The following is a 27,272-nucleotide window of genomic DNA, read 5'->3' as shown; positions in this document are numbered from 1 at the left end:
CGCGGCCCGGAGGAAGCGCGGCCCAGCCCCGCCTCACGCAGGCGGCACCGCCTCTACTTAAAGCGGGCGCGGAGCCGCCTCCTTCTCCTCCTCCTGCCGCCGCCGGGCCCCGCAGCTCCACCATGTCGGACCGGCTGCCCTACAAAGTGGGTGAGTGCGAGCCCCGGTCCGGCCCCGCGCGGCTCCCCCGGGCCGGGCCGGGGAACGCGGCCTCGGCGGCCGCGGCCGGCGGGTCCTGCCCGCGGGGGAGCCGGGCCCGAGCCCCCCTGCGCTGGGGCAGCGGCCGCGGGGAAGGGGGCTCGGGGGTGCCCGGAGGGGTTTCCCCGCCGTGGTGCCGCTCTCCTGCCCCGCAGCCCCGGCCCTGCCCCGCCGCTGGAGCCCTTGGCGGGAACGGGCTTTGCTGCGAATGTGAAAGCGTTTCCCGGCCCGGACCTGTGATTCATGTGCCCTGCAGGTTTTGGCGGGTGTTTTTGTGGAGCTGAGACTCACAAAGAACCCCGATTTTTATAAAAAATTGGGTGTTCCTTGGAGGCTGAATTCAGAGAGAAGAACGTTCGTCTCTAAGGCTCAGATTCATAAATAATTTACCCTGGAGGCTCTGAGCCCAAAATACTGCGGGATATTTTTTTGAGCAGCCCTGGTAAAGCTGCCGAACCCTTAAAGGGGTAAGATTCAACCTCCTATTGATGTGTTTGTTTCCATGGTCCTTCCATTGCCTGTTTTCAGGCAGTTTTCAGACCCTGGTTGTTGTACAGTCAGCTCTAACACGTGCAATAGCTTCAGTGGCCCCAGGCTTCATCCTGCAGCAAAATGCAATTAGCCTGTCTGTGTTAAACCCGCCAGTCTGACTCGGAGTCCTGGTGTTCCCCAGTGCTTTAAACGGCCCCTGTTCACGGTGTAGGTGAAAGAAAAGCATCTGACCATGGTCTAAGTGGAATCTTCTGAAATCTCTGAAAGAGCAAACTGAGTAAGAGGGACAGTGGGTTGATGCACGTGGGCATTACCTGTTTGACCCCTGTGTTTTTAAAGCTGGGGTCAGACATGGTGAGTGCAGTAGCCTGTTAGAAGCCTCTCTTCATTTTTTTGCTGAATTTCTACCTTTGTAAAAAAAGGTCTGTAGTAGAAGACTGGTAACTAAGGTAGTAACGTAGCCTTAAAATAATTTCTGTGCATCCAAGGGGGTAGGACCTGCAGCTTTGCTTTGAGGAGGGGGAAGGTTCCCCCTGGAACCACAACTCCTGGTGCATTCTCAGGGAGCATTCTGCCATACAGGCAGCCCCTCCCCACATGCAGGTCATTACTGTGGAAGTCGTTCCTCTATAGGAAGTGCTGGACACTTGGGCAGTGTCTTTAAGTGCTTAAGGCCGTGGCTTACTGAATTAATGGGCCTCAGGATGTCTGTGCACTAGATCACAGCTGATTAATATGCTCATGCAGCGTGCTTTTTCCCAGAGGGGCTCTTAGCTTTGGTCTAAACTCCTTTGAAAGCCTTTTACAATAGTAGAAAAAGAGGGAGTGGCTGCAATAGGGTCTAGTTTTCCCCTGCTCTGCCTCCCAGCTGTTGCCGGGTGCTCAGCTGTTGCAGCCAGTGCCTCCTCACAAGTGCGTGAACGGATCCCAAGGTCTCAGCTATTTAAACTCTGACAGCTGTCCTGCTTCTCTCGCAGCTGACATCAGCCTTGCAGACTGGGGTCGCAAGGCCATCGAGATTGCGGAGAATGAGATGCCAGGGCTGATGAAGATGAGGGAGATGTACTCCGGGTCCCGGCCCCTGAAGGGCGCCCGCATCGCCGGGTGCCTCCACATGACGGTGCAGACAGCAGTGCTCATCGAGACCCTCCTCGCCCTGGGGGCTGAGGTAAAGTGCTGAGCTTCCCTTCAGCTGCTGGGGTCACTGCTCCTGCTTGTATAACACCTTTGGGAATCCTGGCTGTACTCTTTTGGAAGAGGCTGCAATCTCCCAGGGGATGGATTATGTCTTCTCTCCTTAAGCACACAGTGTGTGTGCTCTGTGCATCTCTGGGGTGTGGTGCCCCCCCGGACAAGCAGGACCTCTGGGTGCCTGTTTTGGGCTGGGTGGGCGAGTGGCGGCAGCAGCTCCATCAGCAGTGTGTGCAGTGCCCCAGGCAGTGCCCACAGTGCTCCCACACAGCCCTGCTGTGCTGGGGTATGCAGTGCTGCTGCTGGCTTGAGCCACTGCCCCCACCACAGATTAGCCTGTATTAAGAACCACACTGTGCCCTGGTAAAGTCAGCAGAATTTAATGAAGCTCTCTGAGAGCTCATGCTGCCCTTGAGCTGTGCAGGAAAACAACAGGGATGCAGTGTGGCTCAGGGATTGAGGGCTGGGGACTCATTGACTTTGAATTTGGTGCACATGTGACTCTGCGCCAATTACTCTGGTCCATATTAAAGACTGAGGTACTAAAAGCCATTTACAGATGTGTCCCATGCCTGACTTGCTGAATGAAGTCCAGACCTCACAGCTGAGTGTTCACTGTACAGGGCTGAAGAGAGCCAGGCATCTGAGCACTGCTTGTGTGCTGAGCAGGGAGCTGGCTGGAACTCTGATGGATTGTTAAGTTTGTGTGTGATCTGAAATTCCTTCTTCCTGAAGTTTAGCTGCCTGAACTCAGGCTGCCCAGAGGTTCCCATCCCTCCCTGGGAATGGTCCAGAACTGAGCAGTGTCAATGCTGATTGAAAGGCACTGGGAGAAGGGGAAGTTTCCTCTGTACCACCTGTGGCATTGCCTCAAAAAGAGGAGGAAGCAGTAGGTGTGGACACTTTGCCAGGTCAGCCAAGCTGCTGTGCACGTGTTCCTCAGCCTGGTCAGAGCTGTTCCATGGTTGCAAGTAGTGCAGTGCTGAAGGGGAGCTTTGTGGAGGTACAGTCTTGGCTTTGTTCCAGCCACTCTGTGTATGAAATTCTTGTCCTTCCGCAGGATTTGAAAGAGAGCAGTAGCCACTGAAATTTGGGAAGCTCCTTGCTGTTCCCGTTGGTTGCTCTGTCCCAGCATGGCTGACCTAGGCAGCTGTGTGCTTAGTTCAGCATTGCCAAGCTGCTTTAGTCTGAGCACAACCTCAGATCAGTGTCCTATGGGCTTCATCCGAGTCCTTCAGGGAGGTGCCTGCAGGGATTTGGTTCCTCTCAGCGTGTTGTGGTTGTACCTTTAAGGTGTGTGGTGCTGTGTTAGCTCCTTGTTGTGATGCTCTGTATTCATTTAGGCTTTGACTCGAGTTAGGATTCAGCCCTGGTTCATGTATTCTGCCAGAACTGTGGTGCCAGGGAGGGAGGAATGAAGCTGATGAAATCATACCCTCTGTAGTGAGGATGTAGCTCACTGCAGCACAGAAACCTTGGTGTTGCTTTTTTGGCTGGGTTAACAAAGACAGAATAAATAATCTGTGCCTCAAGAGTGTAAGTTCTAAATTTATAATAAAAATGCATCCTCTTCATAACCAGTGGCTCCGAGCCCATCAAGTGTGCCAGTTATTCAAAGATCTGTGTCACAAACTGGTGTTACAGATCTGGGAGTGCAGAGTTGAAGTGGCCTGTATCTGTATCAAGCTCGAAGTGTAACACTATATAGGTATTCTGTATACTTTGAATGTCCTGATGCCTCCTGATGTCATCTGTATTGATATGGAGGGAGCTTACAAAAACCCTGGTGAGGAGATGCAGTGCTTGAGGTCATGGTTTCAGTTTTCCTGTGCTCTTTCCTGGTGTGTTTTCACTGGCAGGTGTTGGTTGTGTAGGCTCAGATGAGGTGGGTCCTACTGCAGCCCTTACTTTGAAATGTCATTGCTTGATGAGGTGGGGTGTGTATCTGCAAACAGGCTGAAGGATTGTGCCTTATTGCCCCCTCTCCTCGAGGTCTGCGGCCAATGAACATGAAATACCTGCCAGTCAGCCCTGTGGGGAGCAGAGTGGGAAGTGTCTGTGGCTCTGGGATGTGGTGGTTGGAGCTGCAGTAGGTGTGCAGATCCTTTTCAGTGCAATTCAGCACATGCTGTTGCTTTTCCAGGTGCCTGAGCCTAGTTATGAAATCTGTGGAATACACTTAGCTCAGCTGGAAAAGCTTCCATGACTGGAGCACAGAGTGGGAGGTGGGTGAGCATAACCTTGGAGAATGCCTGTTGATTGAGTGTAGTGTTTCAGCTGCATTTCTGACTGTTGTCAGTGCCAGCAGATGTGTTGCTGCATGTCCATGTTCCTCAGTGGACACTTGCTATGGGACTGTTCTGAAAATCTGACCTTTAGTGACCAAAACTTTCCAAACCCACCCTGCTGTGCACTCCTGAAGATCTATAGCTGAAGTATGCTCTGGCTGTCTGGGAGAAGCACTCATGAGCGAGGAGATGGCTGAATAAGTGGCACAGCTAAAGCTCCCTTCCGTTCTCTCCCAAAGTGACGTTATTTTCCCTGGCTTAGTCACACACTTAGTTTTCACCTTAATTTCGCAGAGCTACTGAGAAAGGCAGGAGTCTGCACTAATTTCTTTCTGCTCTTGCTCCCTTTCTAACTCCCGTGCGTGGTAGAGAGTGCCTGATATCTCAGAACTTTGTTCAGCAAACAAAACTTGGGTTGTTTTCCAGGTACAATGGTCAAGCTGCAACATTTTCTCCACGCAAGACCACGCTGCAGCTGCTATTGCAAAAGCTGGTGTCCCTGGTAAGTTATCCATGTTCTAGTTTGGCTCTGAGTTGGGCTGTACTGCCTGTTCCTGCTAAATCCAACTGTGTACATATCAAGCTCTTCCAAACAAGCTTCAGGATAGATACAGCCCATCTGAAGCATTGGGGACACTTGATTCAGGCTGTGTTGCATCAGCCTGTGCACAGCACTCCTAACAAAGGCAGTGGCAGTGCCTGCCTGTATCTTACATCTCTAAGCCTCCTCATTAAGATGATTGAATGGGCTGGTGATTAAATAAATGGATTGGTGTGTAGGTGTGTGTAGTTGGAGATGTTTTGTGCTTTCCAGCAAGTTCTATGCTGAACAGGGGCTGGGGAAGGGAAGTGAACTGCCATATGCTCTTCACAGTGCCAGGGGCAATACCCAAGGTATTTTTAGGCTGGAGCTGGCCCAGCTGTGTTCCTGCCTGGTATTCCTGAAGTGGTGTATCAGGATGCTGCTGTCTTGTTACTGTCACCTTGCCATGAAGAGCAGTTCCTCAGGGATCAGTATAAATACATTAAGCTGTCTGCTGTGTTGCTCAGCTTAAGGACATGAAATCCTCATGGCTGTGTGCTGGGAACTGCAATACCTGAGCCCAGGTGTTGGCAGAGGCTAAATCTGATTTCTGGCAGCCTGGTTCCCTGCTTTGGGAGGTGTCTGTCATTTCTGTTATAATTAACTATTGCCACAAGTCTTTCCTCATCTGTGGTGCATTCTAGGGCAACAAAGTGGTCCCTTCATCAGCTCCTTTGGCATTGCCAGCTTCAGGCATTGCCTCTGCCTGCCTCTGGCATGGGATGTCAAAGGGCCAGGGAGCACTCTCTAGGTGTTAGGTTATTGTTTTCCTCACTGCTCTCAAAACCCAAAACTCCACTGAAGAGCCTTTTACAGGTGGAGTGTTTGTCTGAGTGTTTGACCTCTGCCCTTGGTGTCCTCATTTTGTGGAACTTGCTCTTTTTGATAATATTGCACTTCACATCCTGAATTCGAGGCCTTGGAGGAATGCTGGTCCTTTGGATACAATATGAGATAATGATGCACATTTCTTCAGAAAGGGCAGTTGCATGATTGGCTCTTCTTGGCTCCAGGTTAGTTTTCTGTGTGAACAGTGAAAACATGACGATTCAGTCAAATGTTGAGGGGTGTAAATAATGTACCTAATATATGTTTGAGTGCCACTGAGGGTCAAGTATAGCACGAAGCCGGTACAAATGCCTGGAAGGACAACTCCTGCTAGACACAACATGCCAGTGGTTGCAGCACCTTGCTGGGGCTGGATGTGCAGAGCAGATGAGGCACCTCAGCTTGGATTTTAGTGCTGTGCTAGAGAATAGAATTTAAACTCAAAGTTGCTGAAGAGTTTATATTCTGCTGCTCAGCTCATGCTGTAGTCTGGTCCCTTTTTTCTGCTGTGCTAGAAACTGCTGTAGTTGTGTTTTCATTTGTCTGTACCAATATGTCCAGTGGCTATTTCTAATTGCTGGTAGCATAGGATGTATTAGAGGAGCCAGTGAGGTGTTGTGGATGTGAATCTGCTTTAGTGTACTTTGCCTTCTCTCTCTTAAACTGGAAGAAGAATGAGAGCAATGAAGTCTCAAAATTTTGACCATGTTTGTGGCCTGGAACAAGAGGCAAAGTGATTTAATCTTTGCTCATTCTGAGATCTTTTTTTCAGTACAAATGTCTTTTCTGGCCTGCAGGCACAGATAATCATCTATCCGTTGGTTGCTACTGAGAGCTGCTGATGAAATGTTTCTTTGGCTGCTTCACTACATGCTGAGTAAGAAACTGGCTAATGGTGTGTTTGTTCCCATGTAGTGTTTGCCTGGAAAGGGGAGACCGACGAGGAGTATTTGTGGTGCATCGAGCAGACCCTGTATTTCAAGGATGGGCAGCCCCTCAACATGATCCTGGATGATGGTGGAGATCTTACCAACCTGGTTCATACCAAGTACCCACAGCTCCTAAAAGGTGATTGTGTTTTGTTTTGTCAGGCACAGCTCTGCCTGGGAGGCTGTTTGGGAGTGTTTCTGTAGGAATTCCCTGCTGGTGGAAAAGGGATGGGGGAAGAGAGACAGGCATGTGCAAACAGGCTGGGAAAATTGCTTACAGCCCAAGACCAGAATCTCTTACCTGCAGGAGCTGTTTCCATCTCTGCTCTGTAGTACATAAGGTCACTACCTGTCCTTTTGGCCATCCTTCACTGTGCCCATTGCCTGAGACTGACCAGTGGTTCTACTGTCTTGCCAAAAGCTTCCTGGAAAAGGGCTGCATTCTATGATTGCTCAGTGTCTGTTTGCAGTTAATATCTTTAACATTAATGCATTTCTTCCCCTTCCTCTTGGTGCAGCTCTGGAGGAAGTCATGACAACCTGTAGCCTTTCTTAGAAAGGGAACAGTTTTCTACCTTAAATACTGTAAGGCATTAATTCACCCAGTTTGACAGTGAAGATGCTGGTGGAGCCAGGGTTGGGACTCTTGCTTTGACTTTCCTTCAGTGCAAGTTAGTAAAACTGAGAACAGGCTGTTGTTGCTAGAACATGTTTATGTAGAAGACTTATGTGAAGGGAATTTGGCATGACCAGGCTGATCTGTGCCTGGCAAGTGTGACAGACTCTCCTTAACCCTGTCAGTGTCCATCCCCTGTGCTGCAGCAAGCCATGGGTGCCCAGTGTTGCTAAAGGCATCTGGGAGTGAAGAAAATTGGGTGGTGATACAGTGGGGTGTGCTCATGTTCTTGTCTGTAGAGCTGAGGTTGCTGTAGAAGCCCCCTGGATCAGCTCTTCTCTGACTCTTGCTCTGCTTTAGGAGGAAGATGTGGGGAAAAAATCTGAAGGGGGCAGGCTGTGGGTGGGGCTGTGTGAGAGGAAGCTGGAGCTCTGCTCCCCATCCATGTGCTCGTGGGGGTAGGAACACCAGGAAGAGGGGAAACTTTCCCTGTGCCAGGCCTCACTTTCTCCTTCATCCTCAGCCTGATGCCACTTGTAATCCAAGTCAGCATCTTTGTGTTATTTAAACTGTACTGAGAGGTTTTCATTGGTTTTTGCTCAGCCATGCTGGGCTCCTCTCTCTTCCATTGAAGCTCTTGTGCTTCCTGGGTTTCCCCTGTCTGATGTTCATGACCTCTTGCTTTTCTGATGTTTTTGATGCCAAAGAATACCACAACTGATCATGCCTCTCTGTCTTCCTGGCACTGTAAGAGGCCAAAAAAGGCATTTTCTATGTTCCTACTCTGTTTTGCAGGGTTGTTTCCCTGCTATGCCCATGTAGTGCCTGTTGATGTCCCTGTTCCCAGGGGTCCTTGAGCTGAGCTGCTTTCACACTTCCAGCCCTCTTGCTTTCTGCTTCTTTCTCCCCTCCAGCCCTTTGCTCCTTCTTGCTTGTCTTTGTGCTCCTGGTGTGGAAGGGACCAGCATAATACGGTGCAGTAGGGCAATGGCTGCTGAACTGTCTCATATCTTGGCATCCATCTCTATCTGCCTCTGATAAAAACATCCCTACTGTCTGGGTTTACTTCCTAAATTCATAGGAATGGCTCTTCCTCTGGGTTTTCAAAGGGTGTAGGCAGGGTGTCATACCAGTCAGCATTTCCCTTGCCAAAATGTGTGGCCATCTGCACTGGCTGTAGTTGAAAAGCCTCCTTGCAGCAGTTCAGTAAGTTAAGAGTGATCTCTGTAGAGGGTGACAGACTTGATCTGTTTTACCTACCAGTCCATTGCTCCTTGGAAACAGCAAAACTTCCAGAATGGGACCCATTGAGTAGAGTCTTGATCTCATTTATCTGAGCTCTGTCTTGAGCCCTCTGCTGCAAAGTCTGCTTAAATGGAGCTGTGTGGCAGCCATTTTTATGTTATCTTCAAGATGATAGAGGCTAATATATCCTAAGGGCTTGTGGGGATATTTGACCTCTTTGGTGAGAGGTAGAACAAGAGTAACATTAGCAGAGTATGTACAGTGTGTGTCGAGTGTGTTGATTTTGAGCACAGGAGACATTTGGGAATGAGGCAGCTCAAAGTGCCGTTTAAAGGCTGGAAAAATTTTCTGGGCTGATTTCAGAGGGAATTGTCTTCTGTGCTTCAGCTACTTCTAATTTAAATAGTTGAGTCCTGGTGTGCAAATAACAATTGCAAGTAGGCCTCCTTCAGCAAGGAGATGTGTTAAATACCTGTGGAGCTGCTCAGCAAGCTTCCCCTGTCCTTAGTGGTGCCTGCTGTTGGAGGGCAGAATGGTCTTTGTACCACTGGCTTATTCCATTCAACTAAATTCCCTTAATAGCAAGATAAATAAAGGTGGGAAGAGAGAAAGCTAACACTGAACAAAGGAGAAAGTCGTGAGCTTTTGCAAGGGAGGTCTCTGGCATCTGTACAAAAGTCCACTGTTGAGAAAGGATGGAGAAGATTGGATCATTTGTGATCCAGTGATTCATGTTTGATTCATGTTTGATTCATGTTTGATTCATGTTTGATTCATGTTTGATTCATGTTTGATTCATGTTTGATTCATGTTTGATTCATGTTTGATTCATGTTTGATTCATGTTTGATTCATGTTTGATTCATGTTTGATTCATGTTTGATTCATGTTTGATTCATGTTTGATTCATGTTTGATTCATGTTTGATTCATGTTTGATTCATGTTTGATTCATGTTTGATTCATGTTTGATTCATGTTTGATTCATGTTTGATTCATGTTTGATTCATGTTTGATTCATGTTTGATTCATGTTTGCTCATTTCTTAGGTCAGAAGTACAGGGCAGCAAAGCGGGTCTGGGTGCTTAGCAAGGCCTTTCCAATTTAGTCCAACCTTTTCCTTGCTGAATGCCCTCCATTCCCCAGTCACTTGAATCCCTCAGGCTTTGAACATGAAAGGTGTAGGCAGCACTTGGAGCAGCTGCAGAGTGGTTTAGAGCAGCTATAAATGTCACCTTGGGCAGCGTTCAGGTGGCCTTCAGAGAGGGGAAGCTGCTGGCATACAAGATGGGAGGTTTGCTTAGTGCTACTTAAAGGTAGTGTGCTAAGCTCAGGAATGTCATCTGGAGAGCTCTGGAAGGATGAAAAGTGTGTCTTCCAGCTGCCAGACTAGAAGAGAGAAGGCAGGTCTGAACTGGAGGTTCCTGCCATGACCTCTCACAGGTTTCCTTCACGAGGGCATGGATGTACTTGATCCAGGCAGTTACACTAGAACATGGATGCTTTTGGGTGGCTTACTACGGATGCTCCATTTCACTGTGCATGAGGCAATGTTCTTTAAACTGTCCTGTCCCCTCCAAGGAAGCTCTGAATATGCCAAAGCCTGGATGCATTCCCTGGGCAGGTGACCGTGAGGGGAGTGGGGTTGTCTGGGGCTCTGTGCTGAGACAGGGGTTGGGGATCAGTTGGCCTCATCACAGAATGGTGTGGGTTGGGAGGGACCTTTAAAAGACCATCTTGTCCAACCCCCCTGCAATGTGCAGGGACACCTTCAGCTCGTGTTGTTCAGATCCCTTGAATGGTCCCAGGGATGGGGCATCCACCAGCTCTCTGAACAACCTGTGCCAGTGTCTCATCACCCTCATTGTAAAAAAAAAAACCAAAATGTCTGCCCTGTATCTAGTCTGAATCAACCCTCCTTCAGTTTAAAACCATTCCCCCTTGTCCTGTTGCAACAGGCCCTGCTAAACAGTCTGTCCCCATTTTACATGCCCACTTCAAGTACTGAAAGCCTGTGGTGACATCTCCCTGGAGTCGTCGTCTTCTCCAGGCAAATCCAGCCCTTCCCTTCTAGTGGCATTGGTCTCCTTTCCTTTCTGTGCCACGGAGTGCTGGTGCCTCTGCCTGCTGGGCTGGGGAGCCATGTGGAGGTCTCATGGCTGCCTCTCAGGCTCCACTGAGGCATCTGTCCAAAATCTGGTGTGAAAACCACGTTAAATTGCACCCAGAGGCTTGGCCCGAAGGTGCTCTTGGTTTGTGTTGCTCCCCTGGGTTCGGACCAGCTCACAGCTGGATTTTTTTTTTTTTTTTTTTTTAAACAGAGGGGGGGTGGTTTGGACCAGACTCAGCAGCTGTGTGACTGCCCTGGGAGGGGTGTTGGGCTGGGGGGCTGTGGAGGCACTGCTGAGCTGGGGCTGGGGAGGGGCAGTGGAGGGCACTGCTGTGCTGGAGATCAGGGACTGAGATAAACTTGGGATTCCCCTTCCCTCCCTTTTGCCCTGCTGCCCCTTGCTGGGGGTGCCCTGGGCTCTTGGCAGCTGTTGCCATCCATGACTGTTCCAGCCAAGCAGATGAATCCCAAAGGGTTGGTGCAAAGCACCCTTCCTGCCTTCCCCTTCCTCCTGCCTTCTCCTGGCTGGGAGGCACAGCACCCCTGGGTGCTGGGGGGTGCAGAGGTTTGTGGCTCAGAAACACATCCTCTGGCCTTCCTTGCAAGCCTGTGGTGTTCTTGCAGGGTCCTCAAGGAGCCTCCCTGGAGCCTGCAGGCCCCTGAGCTGGCTGACTTCTTTGTCCTCTGGGGGCAAAACCAGCTGCCCAGCTGGAGGGGCCAATCACAAAATCCTTTAGGTTGGAAAAGACCTTTAGGATCGAGTCCAGCTGTTCCCCCAGCACTGCCAAGCCCAGTGCTAACCCATGTCCCCAAGTACCACATCCACTTGTGATCTTGCTGCCTTTGTCCCTGCCTTGGGGCTGTGCTGGTGCTGTTGCTCCCAGCAGTGATGGCTGTTCTTGTGCTGTTCAGAGAGGGGATTGTCCAGTCACCCTGTCCTATAAATTTCTCATGGGTCTTGGTGGGTGGGGAGGTGGTGACACTGGGACACTTCTCCTCTGTGCCCAGAATTAACAAACTACATTAATAATTTGGGGGGATTTTGCTGGGAGGTTGTTGTTGTTAGTCTCCTCTTACTCATCCCTAAACTGATATTGGCTGTTGAGGTGTGTGGGCTGGGCTGTGGGCAAGGAGCTCTGCCAGTGCTGCTGCCTGGTGATCTCAGGCAAGTCCTTTGGCTTCCCTGCTGTTACTTGTGACATTTAAAGGGTAGTACTCACCTTTTTGAAGTACTAGGAGGGCTGTGGATAGAGTGTGGATGAAAAAAAGATGAGTGTAGGAACCGTGAATAATTACGTGTTATAGTGAGGGAGACGAATTAAGAAAAATGACATGAAAAGGGACAATATTTGTGTCTGTCTGTGTGCACTCACATGACATAGCCTGGGCTGTCACCTGTTTCACCAGTAAAAGGACATGAACAGAACAGTTCATGAATGTTGTTTATTTCTTAGAGGTTTTTCTATCGAAATGGCTGTAAAATTATTTTCCTGATGAGCATCCTGTCAGTCTTATTCCATGAGGTCAGTGGGAGAGGGTGTTTGCCTAGAGGGGGCAGTGTCTCCTCTGCAGAGATTCTTGGTATGGGTAGAACTTCATAGGTTTCATAGCTCCTCTTTTCTTGTGAATCTCAATCAGCTCCAGATTAGTGAGTATCCAGATTTGGGGGGTGTTGGCTGTTTAAGCAGAGCTGAAGGAGATTACAACAGGAGGATTGGGAATGGTGAACTGTGTATTTGATTTTTTTTTTCCCAATTGATCCAAGTGCTTTAGTTTTAAGTGTGGTTGTCTGGGTATCATCTCCTTTCAAGCCACCTTCCGGAATGGACTATGCTGGAAAAACATCACTGAGGTGAACATCTTGTCCTTTTTGCAGAGGATTATTTTGTGAGAAAATAGATTAGAGTGGGGAATCTTTCTGGTTCCTTGATCAAGAGCTGGTCCCTTTCTTTTTTTTCAAAGAGTATTTTGTCCTGCTGTTTTTTAACTGCCTTGTGGAGGAAGAAACTTGAAGCTCCAAACTATTGTTTGAGGATCCAAATTAGTGTTTTCATCTCTTCCCTGCTCCCTGCCAAGGGTTTGTTTAACTTCAGGCCTCTGGAGGATGCTCCCAGCACTGGTATGTGCTGGTTTGCAGCAGCATTAACTCCAGCTAAGGTGAATCCTTTTACTCTCCCCACAGGAATCAGAGGTATTTCAGAAGAGACAACCACTGGAGTTCACAACCTGTACAAGATGAAGGCCAATGGGACCCTGAAGGTGCCGGCGATCAACGTTAACGACTCTGTCACCAAGGTGATGCAGATGGAGCCTTCTGCCCTCTTCTGCTCTCTGACCAGCTTGGGGTTGGGATGTTGTCATGCCCATGAAAGTCTTCCTTCTCATCCTGGGTTATTCTTGACCTGGTGCTGAGCAAATTCCCACCATATCCTTGAAGTGAGCCCATGATGTCTCTAGTGGGATGTGCCATTGTAAATGCCCTGTTTTCAGAACATCAAGGGCTCTTTTGCACATAAGGACATGCATTCTTCTGCTTTTTAATAATGTGAAAACCCCTTTGGGAATCGTGGCTCCTGGGGCACAGTCAGTTCCTGGGACAAGGAGCCTGTCCCCACTCTTGCATACAGAATTACAGAATGAATTAGGTTGGAAAAGACCTCTGAGATCATCAAGTCCAACCTATGACCCAACACCACCTTGTCAACCAGACCGTGGCACTGAGTGCCATGTCCAGTCTTTCCTTAAACACCGCCAGGGACAGTGACTCCACCCCCTCCCTGGGCAGCCCATCCCAATGTCAGGTACCAGCTGGAAAAGAGAGTGACCTGCATGAGCTTGTGGCTGGTAAAGGTTGGTTGCTCAGCCTCTGGCTGATCTCTGTGAGCAGCAGTTCCAAGGACAGGGCAGGAGGTGTTTATCCCTTGCTTAGCTTTGTTACTGCTCCCCAGGATAAATCCTGGGGAATCCAGGAGGAGGTGGAGTGCTGTTTGAAGGGTGCTGGTGCTTTTTGGCTGCAGGTGAATTACGGTGGGAATTTCAGGTGTATTTGAGGTTTATGCATCTCAATGGTTTTCAATCCAGTTGCTGAATCTATTTTGAGTTCCCATGTGAACATTTCCTGTTGGTCTGGCAGTTCTCATGGGCTGCTTGGCTTGCATTCCCTGCAGTGCTGTCTGGAGAGCATCTCCTTTCTGCTCCCTAAGATGCATCCAACACTTTTATTTCCTAGCTAGTGGACTGGAATCCAGTTGATCTTGGAAGAAGCTTGTTTCTTTGACATCCTTTTCACCTAGATTTGTGCCTCTTGCATAATAACTATTAATGCTATTTAGTAGATCTGGAAATCCAGATGTTCCTATAAAAGCCTGTTGAGTGGATTTGGGTTGAGCTCACTTTATTCCAGTGCCAAAAAAGTGCTTATTTTCAAGTACTGTTTGGTGTTTATATCATACCAGATTTGTACTAACCACAGTTGCAGACCTCTGGGAGGATGTGCAACTGAGCTGACATTCTGCTCTCCCAGTTTTTGGCAGTTGGTGCCAGGTTCCTGTACTAGTATTTGGAGAGAGAAAGCAGGCACCAGCCAGCTCTGTTCCTCCCTTCTGCCACCCAAATGTATTTTTGGGGGGGACAGATGTCTGCATCCAGCATGGGAATGCACAGACACCTGGAAGGCTTGGATTGCAGTCAGTGATGAGGAATCAAATCTGACCATGCTGTTTTCCTCCATAAGAAGGCTTATACTGCAAGGAAGATCTGATAGAGGAGTGGGAAAGAAAATTGCCAGCTGGCACTAGCTTTGGAGTTTGAAGGATCAGCAATACAGATTTTCTGAAATAATAATGGCAGATGTGCCAGTGATAAGACTTAGATACACTGAGTCAGGAACTTCTGGATCTGAGGTATAAGTTGTTTTGCACTAGTCCTTGGCCAGCTCCTGAGGCTGGGAGTGACCTGCTGCTGTTCCTTGCTCAGATAATGCATTGGAGGAGGAGCAGCAAGGGTTTTAAATGTGGAGTTTGCATTTATTTTTTATTAAAAAGACTTTACAGTTGTAAGCTGTAGATGGAAAACCAAACTGTAACATCACCTGATGTGGCACCAGCTGCAAGGGGGGGTCCCATTTGAAAGAGCAGTGCCCCTGCTCACAGAGAGCCTCAGAATGGTTGGGGTTGGAAGGGACATTAAAGCTCATCTTGTTCCAACCCCCTGCCATGGACAGGGACACGTTCCACTAGACCAGGTCGCTACCTCTAGGTATTTAATCTTAAGATTGCCTATAGCAGACAGTGTTAAGTGAAAAGGATTGGTGCCCTAAGGCTGTAGAAGGCCCAGGCAGGCTTTGAGACCAGAAGTTTCCTGTGAATGGTGAACATTAGTAGCCAGAATTTTAAAAATTCTTGGCTTCTGTAACTCTCCAGATAATGAAATCTTTTTGTACAGCTCCTCCTCCTGGTCAAAACCAAAGGCCCAAGGAGAAGGAACATCACAAAAATAGTACAGCAATGTGTGTTTCTGGGTTTAGGAAGGTGTTCAAGTGGTGAAGCAGTGTTTGACATCTGACTTAGCAGGACAATTTTAATTTGAGGGTCTGGCTGTTAATCTCATGTGATAGTGTTGGAGCAGGAGGATTTTGTGTGATGGGGCATTAGGAGGTCCAATCCAGGGGTTCCTGATTGCAGTGACCAGTATTGTGAATGGATACTTGCTGAATTTTCCTAAATTTGAGCAATAGTGAGGCCTTGACAGTGTTCTTTGTCAGCTCTTCACAGGGGAAGATGTAATTTTGGTCTTCTTGGGCTGCAGGAACCAGTTTGTTGTGATTTATGTGGGCAGCTTGCTGCTCTGCAGGGTGCATTCTTGCAAAGATTAAGGCAATCTGCTGGTGTGTTTTGCCTGCCTGTGGCACTTGGTTCAGTTCACTGTCTGATAAACAGCAGCAGAGAACTGGTGAACATCTGGTTAGGGCACTCAGACCTACCTCTGTGTACAAGAATTGCTTGTGCTTTTACTTGATAAATTCAGGTTACCAGTTACAAGTTTCTAACATGTCCAAGCCCTGCTCAGTAGAGAGGATGTATTTGTGAAATGCTTTTTACCTGGGATGTGTCAAAACCTGTGTCTGGTATAACTCCATAGATTGAGACTGGATAAATAAAACCATCAAACCAGGTTGCCTTCTTCCCATCCCTCATGGTGGTTAAAATATTTAGCTGACTCTCAGCCTCCTTGCACATAAGTCCATTTTCTTTCTGTAAGGAAATTTCACTTGTGTGCCTTTGATCTGTTCTGAAACTGCTCCTTTTTCTTCCTCAGAGCAAGTTTGACAACCTTTATGGCTGCAGAGAGTCCCTCATCGATGGCATCAAGCGTGCTACAGATGTGATGATTGCTGGCAAGGTGGCAGTGGTGGCAGGTTATGGGGACGTGGGCAAGGGCTGTGCCCAGGCCCTGCGGAGCTTCGGGGCCAGAGTCATCATCACCGAGATCGACCCCATCAACGCCCTCCAGGCAGCCATGGAAGGTGAGGGCTGCAGCAGGGGCAAGGATTAGGGCAGCTGGTGGGCATCTCTGCTTGTGGAGCAGTAAATGAGAGTTGGCTGAGAAGGCTTCAGCCCTGCCTCTGCTGAGGTAGAGTTGAATCCATTTTGAGTGTGGGAATTCTTTCCTGGCAGTTAAGGAAGGAGTTTATTACTAGAGGCCTTGGAGATGTGTTTGGAGTTAAGGATTCAGACCATAGTGGGGTAAGGCCCCATTTCATAATACTCTAAGCCTGGTTTTGAGGGGGTTTATTATCCTCAGTTTGGGCAGCTCCCATGTCCAGTTGGGATTAGACTACACTGGAATATCTCCACATTAAAGCATCAGGCCTTCCCCTCAGTAGATGTTTGTGGAGGGCAATGCCATGCTCTCTGCCTTTCCAGCTGTGCTCGTGGCATGCTCTGGAAGCTGTGCTCCTTCACTTCTGTGGATGCCTCATGTAACTGGCCTTCTTAGTACAGTTCATCCCATTTCTGTTCATACCTGAGTAGAACACGCAGGTGCTGTGGGTGCACTTTGCTTTGCAAACTTCACCCCTGAATCCAGTCTGTGTGCTGTGCCAGATATCAGCCCTGTGGACATAAGATGCTGAATGTATAGTTCTACAGGTTAGAAGAGGTGAGGGATGGATATTTTCATGATACTTTGGTATTCAGCAAGACAAATATGCCACTACTTTGCATCATCCATAGATCAGCTGGTTTTGCTCGTAAATAAGACTTTTTACTTGTTCTTTCTCTGTACTTTTCTACTCCTGGGATTGTATCCCACTTGTTAATAAATGCTGGTTGTTGGGTAAAGAAATAACTTTTTCTCATCTCAGGTTATGAAGTTACAACCATGGAGGAGGCCTGCAAAGAGGGCAACATCTTTGTCACCACCACAGGCTGCACTGACATTGTGCAGGGCAGGTATGGTCAAGCCACTTGCTTTGGTGAAAGCATACCTGTACAGTTAGATTTGAGGTCTTTTTAATGTAATCATAGCATGTCAGCAGTATGGTGAGGATGAGCACACATTCTCACTTCTGGACATCAGAATTTAGTGTGAATTTAGTGAGAAATTGGGCCTTTGGTCTTTCAGTTCTGTTGGATATTGCACCACTGCAATTGTTCCTGTCTTATGGCAGGAGAAACAAGAGGGATAGATAGAGACTTTTGGAGAATGAGAACATCAGGGCTAAATTCTATGTTAGGTCAGATAAATGTGAACAGAAGAGGAGGCAGGTACAGGTTGAAAGTAGTTCCATCTGTGAGTACACATAACCTTGAAACCATCCTGTTGTCAATGAACTGCTCTGCAGTGTTTTGCTACTGCTTCTTAGATCTCAATTTATAGCCCCAACTCCACACAATCTCCTTCCTTTCTTTGCCATGGGGATTGTATATGTAATGGAAGATCAGATTAGATGGGAGGAGATAAGGCCATTAGTCCCTAGAAATGTAAAACTGCTGGAAACTTCAAAGTCATGGAGAAAATGAGTTCTATGTAGGAAGGAGAATAACTGCAGGTATTTCTTTTGACCAATTAAACAAAATAGTATTATTTTCCATACTGGCGAAAATATAAGTTATTACATCCTTGGGAAGTGTCCTTCCCTAGAAGCCTGAGGGTTTTTTCCAATAGACTTCCCAGACCCACACCTTATGAGTCAAATGCAGTCAGTGATCCAGGCACTTGTCCTTGTCCCTGAGCAGAGCTGTGGACCAGAGCATCTGCTGCTGCTGCTGGAGGAGGAGGACACGTTTTTTGTGTGTTGACTTCTGATACAACTGTTTTTCTTTTGCAGGCACTTTGAGCAGATGAAGGATGATGCCATAGTGTGTAATATTGGCCATTTTGATGTGGAAGTTGATGCAAAGTGGCTGAATGAGAATGCAGTGGAGGCAGTGAATGTTAAACCTCAGGTGAGACAGCCCTTGCCAACCTCTCCTCCTAGAAAGGAGCAGTAGCTGCTCGGTGTCTGGTTCCATCCAGTGCCCAGGTGTTCAGGGTGGTCTCTGGGGAGAGGTGCCTGCTATGGAGGCATCTTTCTCCATGTGCTCCTACTTCCTTGGCAGAAGGAGCCAACCCCTGAGTGGTGATTGTGTAGACAATTAATTGCATTGAGGGAAGTGAGCTTTGCTGTTTGGGGAGTGGTGAGGAGGTAAGCACATGTGCTTGCTTTGATAGCCCTGAGCTCAGCTTCAGAAAGCCAGTTAGGTGATGAATGCAGAGCAGACCATCAGAGACCCTGTAACAGCTTAGAACTGATTGCCCTGTGGCTGATCTGAATTTCCTCTTGGGAAGCTGCTTGCTGAGTACTGCTCTGCACCAGAACAGTCTTGGTCCTGAGGGGATGTCCTTTGGGATTGTGTCAAGGTTTGAAAATATTCACACCTCTTTGTTTTCAAAGCATTTTTTTTTTTTACTTTGGCATTAAAGCCTCAGGAAAGCTTTTCTGGGGCTCTGCCAAACTCAGACTTCTCTTCTGGACTCGGTGGCTTCATTTTGGAAACCTGTGCAGCCCAGACTGTGTGGGCAGAGCAGGGGAGATGTTTTATCCTTGCTCAGCTGGCATTCCCACCATGTGTTTACTTTAAGCTGTGGCTGTAGCTACACAAGGAAAACAGGGAGATAAAAATTTCAGCTTTCCAACTGTGTGTCCTAAAGCAGAGAAACAAAACTAAACTAGATCAAAACTGTTTTGTAACACCAGCACTGAGGAGAGACCATCACGTAAAGCAAACCAGGCTTTATCTGACTTGGCATGGGACTTGTGGTGACCTTTTGAAGAGTCAGTGTGCTTGCTGATAGCAGGATTGTGGGACAGGTTTTCTACTTTTTAAAAGCCCACACCCAAACTTACCTCTTAGATCTCAATCTGCCCTTCCAGTTTTCTTAACTCCCCTGCGGCTTTTTAGCCACCCACGTCAGACTCTTACTAAGCAGTTCTGAGAGGCTTTTCAGTATCCTGGGACACTCTACATGCCCTCAACCAGGTCTGAAGTTACACCCTCAGGTTCTCACTGTACAAGTTTGTTCTTGCTCATGCCCTTAGTGTGGAGCTGACTGTGCTCAGCAGCTCTTGCCACAGAGGAGCCCACAGGTGCTTTCTGGTAGCTCAAGTTGTTTTAAAACTAAAACTGGGACTGCTTAAAACTAAAACTGGGACTGCTTAAAGAAATAAACATGGTTTAATGTTTAATTAGATGTTAAGTATGGTACCATACATGCACAGAGGCAGTGATCCCTTTTGCTTTATGTGCTCTGCATTGAGGAGCCAGTCTGTCCCCCATGGATTGGGTGCAGTGGAGTCCCAGGTATGAAAACTGTAACAAATTTCCAGTTAAAAAAAATTACCATTCAAAAAAAGATGGAATTGGGGTCGAGGTTTTCCATGAGGATTAGTGCTGAAGAAATCCTGCCCTGACCCTCTGTTCCAAACTGCTGCTGTCACAAGGAGGTGATCAGTGATGCAGAGGAGATCCCTGCTCACAGCACACAGCTCCCCGCACACTGGGGCTGCCACGAGTGTGTTTGCCTGGAATTCCTTAGCTGAAGTTTGACCAAGGTGCCTCTGCCAGCCCTGGGTGGGCCATCTCTGTCTCTGCTTGATGCACAGGGAGCTGGAACTGAGAGGATTTACTGGGGAAAATAGCACTGTACCCTTGGGCTCTGGTACTTCTCCCTACTCACCTACTGCTTCCCACTGGAGATGGGATGTGCCTGGAGGTAAATCTGCTCTTCCCTGGCCATTCCACATGCTTGGAGCGGTTCTGAGGTGAGGGTGGCCTGGACATGTGTACATTGCCCACCCCAGTGAAAGCTGATCCCTGGCTCAGGTTAGTTTTGACTCCTAGCAGTGAATCTGGAGCACTGGTAGCTGGTTTGAGTCTCCAGTTGCACTGTTGCATTTAATGCTGTGTTTATTTATAATATTTAATGTTACACTGTGGCAGTGGCATCCCCTTGTGCTCCATTTTGTGTCTGGATTTCTTGTCCCTAAAGACTTCAGACCTGCAAGACAAGGTGGGGAAGCACCTGCTGAGCAGGTGTTACACAAACAAGTTTTGTTAAAGAGCTGAATTTCCCTTCTCTGTGCCTGATTGCCATTTTGGCTGGGCAGTTGAGCAGCAGGGGGCTAATACACATCCTAAAACCTTCCTCATTTCAGAAGGGGGGGAAAGACAGGACTGAGAGGCAAAATGTGACTTTAGGCCCCCAAACTCTGTGCTGGAAACAAGAGGTGTTGAGTAGGAATTTACTGCAACTGCTTCACTCTTCCAGGACATGCTTTAACTTTGGATTTAGAAACAGGCTCCCAGGAGGGAGGTCCTGCAACTTCTGTCCCTCACCCTGTACATGTGTTGAGACCATTGAATTAATTGCTAGAATTGCTTTCACACTGAACTCTGGGAAGGAAATTACTGGTTTGGCTCTTAGGCCATTGCTCATTTCTCCCTTTTGTTGCTCAGATTCATTAAAGGGCCACTTCCATGGTCACATTGTCCCCAGTCTTTTGAACACCTCAGGGGGAGGTCAGTCTTCTCTTTAAAGTGTAAAATCCTGCACTTATTTTAAGGATAACACGTTCCCATCAGGGTGCTGGGTGAGATATCCTATATTATGCCAAGTACTAACTCTCTAAATACTCTAATTTTTATCAAGACCTGGCAGCTTCTTTTCTGCATCCTGTAGCAGAGGGGAATGTAGTACAAGAGCAAAAATCCCTCACTCCTATGGAGACATCTGTGTCTTGATTAGAGGATTAATGCTTGAACTGAGGGTTGTTGGACTTGAGCTGCAGGTTCAGAGTAGCCAAGAACGTGTCCAGCATGGTGGTTTAGGTACCACATGGTCTCCATTTACAAATGGTGATCTGGTGTAAGAGATGTTTAATGCTTGGGACAGAAAAAAAACAACTTATTGTGCCATTTGACTCGTGTTGCTTTTCAAAGGACAGTTAAGGGCTGCTCAGCTGTGTTTGGGAATTAGGGACTGACCTGTAGCACAAGCTCAACTCCAGAGGGGAGGAAAGGGTCAAGGTCAGTGAACTTTGGCTCTGTAAATAAATAATTCTTGTTTCATGGAGTGGAGGGGAAGTGCAAAGCAACCAGCAAGTCCAGAGCAAGCTAAATGCTGATGGGGAAAAGGAGAAGGCGTTTGAATAAGCATGGAGGGGAACTTACTGCTTGGATAACTTCAATTCTACTTCTGTAGCAATTTTTTGGGCTTATGAATCAGCCTATTATATACCTGTGTGAGAGATGTGTTTCCACAGTACTGACTTGAGTCTCTTCTGGTGCCACTACCTCTGTGTAAAGGCATTAATTTGCTTTTTTTCTCTTACCCTGTGCACTGAGTGGTTCCTGTCAGAGGTTGCTGAAGGTATGTGGTCCATGCACAATCCAGCAGCTGTCCAGGGGCAAGTTGTGTGGATATTACATGGATATAAGATTTTGACACCTTAAACCACCCAATTCAGACTTCAAAAGTGAAATGTGACTTAACTGCTTAACTACCTTGTAGTTGAATCTGTAAATATAATGTTTGGTATAGGTAATATTGTAGCTGTTCTCAGGGGTTTTAGTGTTGTTCTTCCCTCTTCATTTTGTTGATTCCTCCCAGAATCTCCTGATGGCCTTTATGTTATTTTTTGGGTGGACTGAGCACTGTCACTGGTGGTCCACACTGGAGAATTAGCATCCATAATAACTATAACTGCCCAGGGGGGATCATTCTTACCCTGCCTTGCTGTGTGCTTTTGGGCAGGACCAGTTAAGACTTTTTTAGGGCTGCTGTTTGAAGTGGTTACTGCCTGCCTGTGTTGTGCTGAAATCACAGTCTGTTATGTGAACCCAAGAAATAGAAAATAGTGCTGGGATTGAAGCACAGCTGGGACACAGACCTGCTCTGAAGGCAAAATACCTGTTCTAAAACAATGGGTTTTTATTGATTTGTTCTTGACATCTCTGCTAAAATCCTGCACAAAGATGGTTTTTCAGAGGCTGGTGTTGTTACAATTAAAGCTTCATCCCCTGTGGCTTCTGACTTACAGATAAGAGCTTTAAGGATAAAATTGAAAATGCTGTGTTTAGCTTAATAGTAAATAACTTTTAGTCTCTAAAGTATAAATACAGCTGTGAGGAGAGACCCTTTTAAGCCTTTTGCAGCTGCTGTGCTGTGCCAGCAGAAGATAAATGGTCTGAAGCATTAGGTTTTGTCAAAAGTTGGTCTTTCAAGTATTTTCAAAGTGCTCTGTTTCCAGGAGCTTGGTGTGACATGAGCAATAAATACCAGTTAATACTGGATATTCTTGTGACTTATAGGCTATATTGTTGTTTCATTAATTACTTTAGTATTGCAACCCCCTACAGGGTGAAAGCAGGGGGGAGAAGAGCTGTGAGAGGTATAAAGGAGAAGCAGAGCTAACTTCACTGTTGCAGGTGCCTGGTCTGGCCCAGGCAGCTGAGGCACACGTGAAGTGACATGTTTGTGTGGGACTGTCACACAGATGTGCCTCCTTAGCCCACCTGGGACCTGACTGTGTGTGCAGAGTCCTGCTGGCCCCAGGGCAGCCTGGAGAGGACCATGCCTTTGGTCCCCCAGGAGCAAAGGATGGTACCAGAAGCCAGGATGGCAGTTCATTGTGTGTATTGGCCTTATGGAGGTGGAGGAAGTTCCAGGGGACCTCCAGCAGAGTGAGGGCTCTGCCTCTTCCCCTGGCTGGAATTCAGAGGCTCTGGACTGCTGCATGCAGGTCTTCCTTCTGCCCTGTGTCTCCACCCCAGCTGGCACCACTGGGCACATCTGAACTGGGTTTTACAGCTGGCTGGGGCAACACAACGTGGAAAAGCCAGAAGACTTGGAGGGCTGGTTAAATACGAAGCCGGTGCCAAAACTGACGTGCTGGGAAGTCCAGGAGAGCTCCAGGCTTTGCCAGCACTGCCTGGAATCGAGGGAGGGCTGTCCCAGCTGTAATTAAAGTGTCTTGCAAGCGCAGTGCTGAGCTGTGCTGTGGGAAGGTGGCCCCCAGGCCGTGCAGGTGCCCGTGCTGTGTGTCTGACAGGGCTGTGCTGTCCCTGCAGGTGGATCGGTACACGCTGAGGAACGGCCGGCACATCATCCTGCTGGCTGAGGGCCGCCTGGTCAACCTGGGCTGTGCCATGGGCCACCCCAGCTTCGTCATGAGCAACTCCTTCACCAACCAGGTGCTGGCACAGATCGAGCTGTGGACACACAGTGACAAATACGCTGTTGGGGTCCACTTCCTGCCAAAGAAGGTGAGTTGGAGCAGCCAGAGGTGCTTGCGAGGAAGCCAAATTCAAATGTGGTCATTCAGATGTGTCTTGTTTGTGCTTGAGTCTGTTTTTCTGCTGAATGTTGTTGTTGCAAGGAGCTTCTGTCGCTCAGAGGATGCTTTGGGCACACTGACTCTGCAGTGGGCTGTGTTTTGGGGCTGATCTGGTGTGCAGGACTGGGACTTGCCTGACCTGTGATAGGAGCACCCAGTCACTTTTTGACTTCTCTGAAGTGCTGGGAAGCCCTGTCTCAGGGTACTCTGAGCTTCTCCCAACCAACTTGATCCTTCTGATTGTTCCATCTTGTTTCTTCTGCTGATTGTCAGCATTCACAGCAAGCCTTCATGTGCCTGTCCAGCTGCGAAGTGTAGTGGGGCAGAGCTGAAGCTGGAGTGACACTAAATTGCTTTTGCTTGGTTGATAGTCTGGGTCTCATTTGCACCTGAGAGAGCTTATCACAGTCCAGTCCTAAAAGCTTCACAAAATATTCATGACAGATTCCCTCATGTTTCCCTTTTAACTTATCTCTGTATTCTTTGTTCTTGGAAAAATCTGGATCATATCATAACTCACAAATTCCTTTTAGAAAACTAACCTGGTTTTAATTTTCCAAAAGAAGCCCGAGAATTTGAGATGGTCATGGAAAAAGATGCTAGAGTTAAATCCCACTGCCTTTGGAGTACCACCAGGTGTCAGAGTAAATGTGAAAATACTTTCCATTTGGGAAGTAGAATTTGTATGTTTGGGCTTACTGATTAGGTGTTTGCTGAAGGACTTAAGCTTCCAAGCCCATCCATTAAGGATCAAGCAAAGCATACCAGAAATGCAGTGTAGGAGTGGATCAGCAACCTGGCACATAATTTTCTTCAAAGGAATAGTTTTGTTGACAGTTTCCTTGAAAATGATTGCCCAGTGTTGCTAATAAAGTGTGGCTTCATCCTCTTCCTGAATAACAATTTTTAGTAAGCATACTTGAGCTGGGAGGGAGAGGTGATGTCCAGAGCAGTTAAACACAAAGGTGCATGTTAGTGGAGCATGTGGCAGTGATCTCCTCAGGTTCACACACTGACACAACACTCTTGACCCTCTGTGCCTCACAGAGGGCTTTGCTCAAAGAATAAAGCAGTTCCCTCATCAGAACCAACAAAGAGCTTTCTCTGATAATTTTCTGGGCTAATGCCTTTCCTTCTTTTTGTGTAGTTGCTTTGAGGTCCAAATGTAAAACTTAAGAATTACCAGGTGCCTTACATTGCACTTTCTTTGACTGCAAGAACATTGCTTTGATCAGCTCCTACAAATGTGCACACGTGTCTGCAATGTGTGTTCCTGGAAATCAAGGCAAATGGTTGTTTCCAAGTTCTTGGCACCAAATCTGTCCTGCTCAGCTTTGGTTTTTAAAGTGAGAATGTCAGCTTACCTTCAATTAAATTTGTGTATATCTTTATCTAAGTCTCAAAGTCTCCAAGCTGAAGCAGCTGTGAAACAACTGGTCTCTGGTGCAGCTTGAAAACCTTATCTGGGAATTGTCCGTGACTCAGTTCCTTTTCAAGTGGGTGTAAGCTGTCTTAAACTTGCTGGAAATACACCTCTGAGAGCTTCATATGTCAGTCTACTCAGCCAGACCCAATTTTTAACCCTCCTTCTGGCAGGATCTGCTAAGCTTAAATAGTTGTTTCCCTTCTAAACACAGTCCTTCCAGTTAGCTTTTCTTTCTTTCATGGTTTTCCCAAATCTTAAGTGGTGGTTGGTGGATTTCATGATGGTTCCCTTCCACATTCTTCAACCACTGCATCTTACATTTCTAATTTTGTCTTGCCCCCCTTTGGCTGTGCTGGCTCTCAACAGATGTTGGCACTTCCACATTTCCCGTTAGGAGCAGGTTGAGCTGCACTGAACTGTACTCTGAGCAGATGCAGCTTTTTACCTGGTTCACTGCAGTGGGATTACTTCAGAGGAGTGGCTTGTTACCACAGTCCCTAGGACTAGCTATTGAATCATTTAGGCCATGCTGGTTCCCACAAGGTGAAGGTTTGGCCCTTGATTGCTTTGTTGATTTACTGCCCTTCAGATACGTTGCCATCTTTCACATCTCTTTAACTGGTATGGGGGAAATACCACTAATCTCTTCCATGTTGCTGGGATTTAAACTTATATCTGTTTCCTTAGCACTGATTGTGTTTTGCAGGAATTACAAATGATCCAGCTTGTCCTCCTGTTGTAACTCAGCAACACTTGATCCCTACTTGTGCTGTCCTTTGTACCTTTGAAGATCCTCTGTGGCTGTCCATCCTCCTCTGACACAGCAGCTCCTTTGCCATCCTACTGTTTGTTTTCTGACTCTTCTGCTCCTGGAGCACTTACCTGTCTTCTAACTGTACCCATTTTTCAATCTCTTTGAGTTTGCACATCTTCCAGGCACCTCTGGGATAAAGAAGTTTCATCAACATTTCTAACCCTGTGTCCTTCAGGCCACCTTGGCTTTATTCTTTATGAAGACAATGCCAACAGATACAAGTATTGCTGAGTTAGTGATTCTGGAATGGATTTCTAATATGTGTGCCCCTAAGGTGGTATATTTGGAAAGGAAATGCATTTTTTTCCAGTATTATTAATACTTTTGTAAGATGATAGTCCATGATGGTATGTCCATGTGTCTTTGTAGAGGACACACGACTGGGCCTTTATTATTCTACCAAACTGCATATTCTTATCTCTAAATAGTTGGATCTCTGTTCTTTGCTTGTTGGATGGCTGTGAATGTGTGAGTGAGATTGAAATGGGCATGATTATATAAAGTTTTGTGTCTCACTTAAGCTTAATTTGATTTCCCTCTAAAGCACAGGGCTCTTGCATGTGAATGCAGTTCTGTGCTCAGAGCAGGGATGTTGGCAGGAGAACAGCTGTGTTGTTGAGTCCCCACTAGAGCTGCTGTTGGTTTCCACAGACTCATTTCTCACTGTTGACCCGTGAGTTCCTGGACTAATAGGACTGTGTTCCACTGATGGTCTTGTCCCTGTGTGTTGTTTTGCAGCTGGATGAAGCTGTGGCTGCTGCTCACCTGGACAAGCTGAGTGTGAAGCTGACGAAGCTGAGTGACAAACAGGCCAAATACCTGGGCTTGTCGAGGGATGGGCCCTTCAAGCCAGACCACTACAGATACTGAGCAGGTGGCACTACCCAAAGACCAAAGTGCAGGGATACAACCTTCCAAAGCTCTCGTGTGTGCTGGGCATCTGAGGACAAGCCCTTTGCCATCCTCCTCTCAGTGCTGCACAACCCCTTGCCAAGGGTGCTCCAGGGCCTTGGTAGTGGAGGAGGATCACTGACTCCTGCAATTAGAATTGGTCACTTAGGGTCCTATGCACCTTTTATTGGCTTCTGATGTCCCAGTAAGGGGAGCAGGACAGAAGATGGCTAAATGGAAATGTGCTGTCTGGTCATACAGGTGGCTGGCAGCTTTGAACAGACTCACCACTGCGGTGGGAACGGTTCCTGCAGGTTGGTGCTTTCTGCCCTGCCCTGCTGCAGTCAGATGGATCCTGTTGGGAGACTGGCAGTGTCAGGCCCCTCTCCACAACTGCCCTAGCTGAAGTGCTTATTATGAAACTGGTTGTTTGGTCTCCCTCCTATAAAATCAACTTAACCTCCTACTCAGAGATTAGAGCTGGAGTTTTCTTCTGGGTTAATTTACTCTCTCAGTTTTGGTCAGAACAAAGACCCTTTTGTGCTTCTTCCATACTAACTTGAGGAGGGTGAGGCAAGAGAGACTTTTTTAGCAACCTTCTGGTGTGTGGTGAAGGGCTGAGAAGCCTCTGAGGGGATGGTTGGGTTTAGGGCCCTTGTTGGATCCTCTGCAAACACCAGCAGCACACTGCTCCCGCCAACGTGACTTTTCTGAGTTGTCATGTCTACTGAATCATGTTTGTCACTGACTCAAAGTGCTTTTATTAAAGATCTGACTGTGGCCTGA

General features: G+C 47.5%; 1 protein-coding gene across 1 annotated transcript; it reads left to right on the top strand.

Annotated features, from left to right (window-relative positions):
- Positions 1–16: 16 nt before the first annotated feature.
- Positions 17–27,272, top strand: AHCY (adenosylhomocysteinase). The gene is made up of 10 exons (XM_064674314.1): positions 17–150; positions 1,668–1,858; positions 4,596–4,671; positions 6,496–6,648; positions 12,661–12,773; positions 15,795–16,002; positions 16,843–16,930; positions 17,809–17,926; positions 23,090–23,284; positions 26,334–27,272. Exons 1-10 carry the CDS (start codon positions 123–125, stop codon positions 26,463–26,465), a joined length of 1,302 nt encoding a protein of 433 aa, XP_064530384.1. The 5' UTR covers positions 17–122; the 3' UTR covers positions 26,466–27,272.

Source organism: Pseudopipra pipra, chromosome 17 (assembly GCF_036250125.1).
Source record: "Pseudopipra pipra isolate bDixPip1 chromosome 17, bDixPip1.hap1, whole genome shotgun sequence".
Lineage (NCBI taxonomy): Eukaryota > Metazoa > Chordata > Aves > Passeriformes > Pipridae > Pseudopipra > Pseudopipra pipra.
Note: the sequence above shows the minus strand (reverse complement) of the source record. Positions and strands in the feature narration are given on the sequence as shown.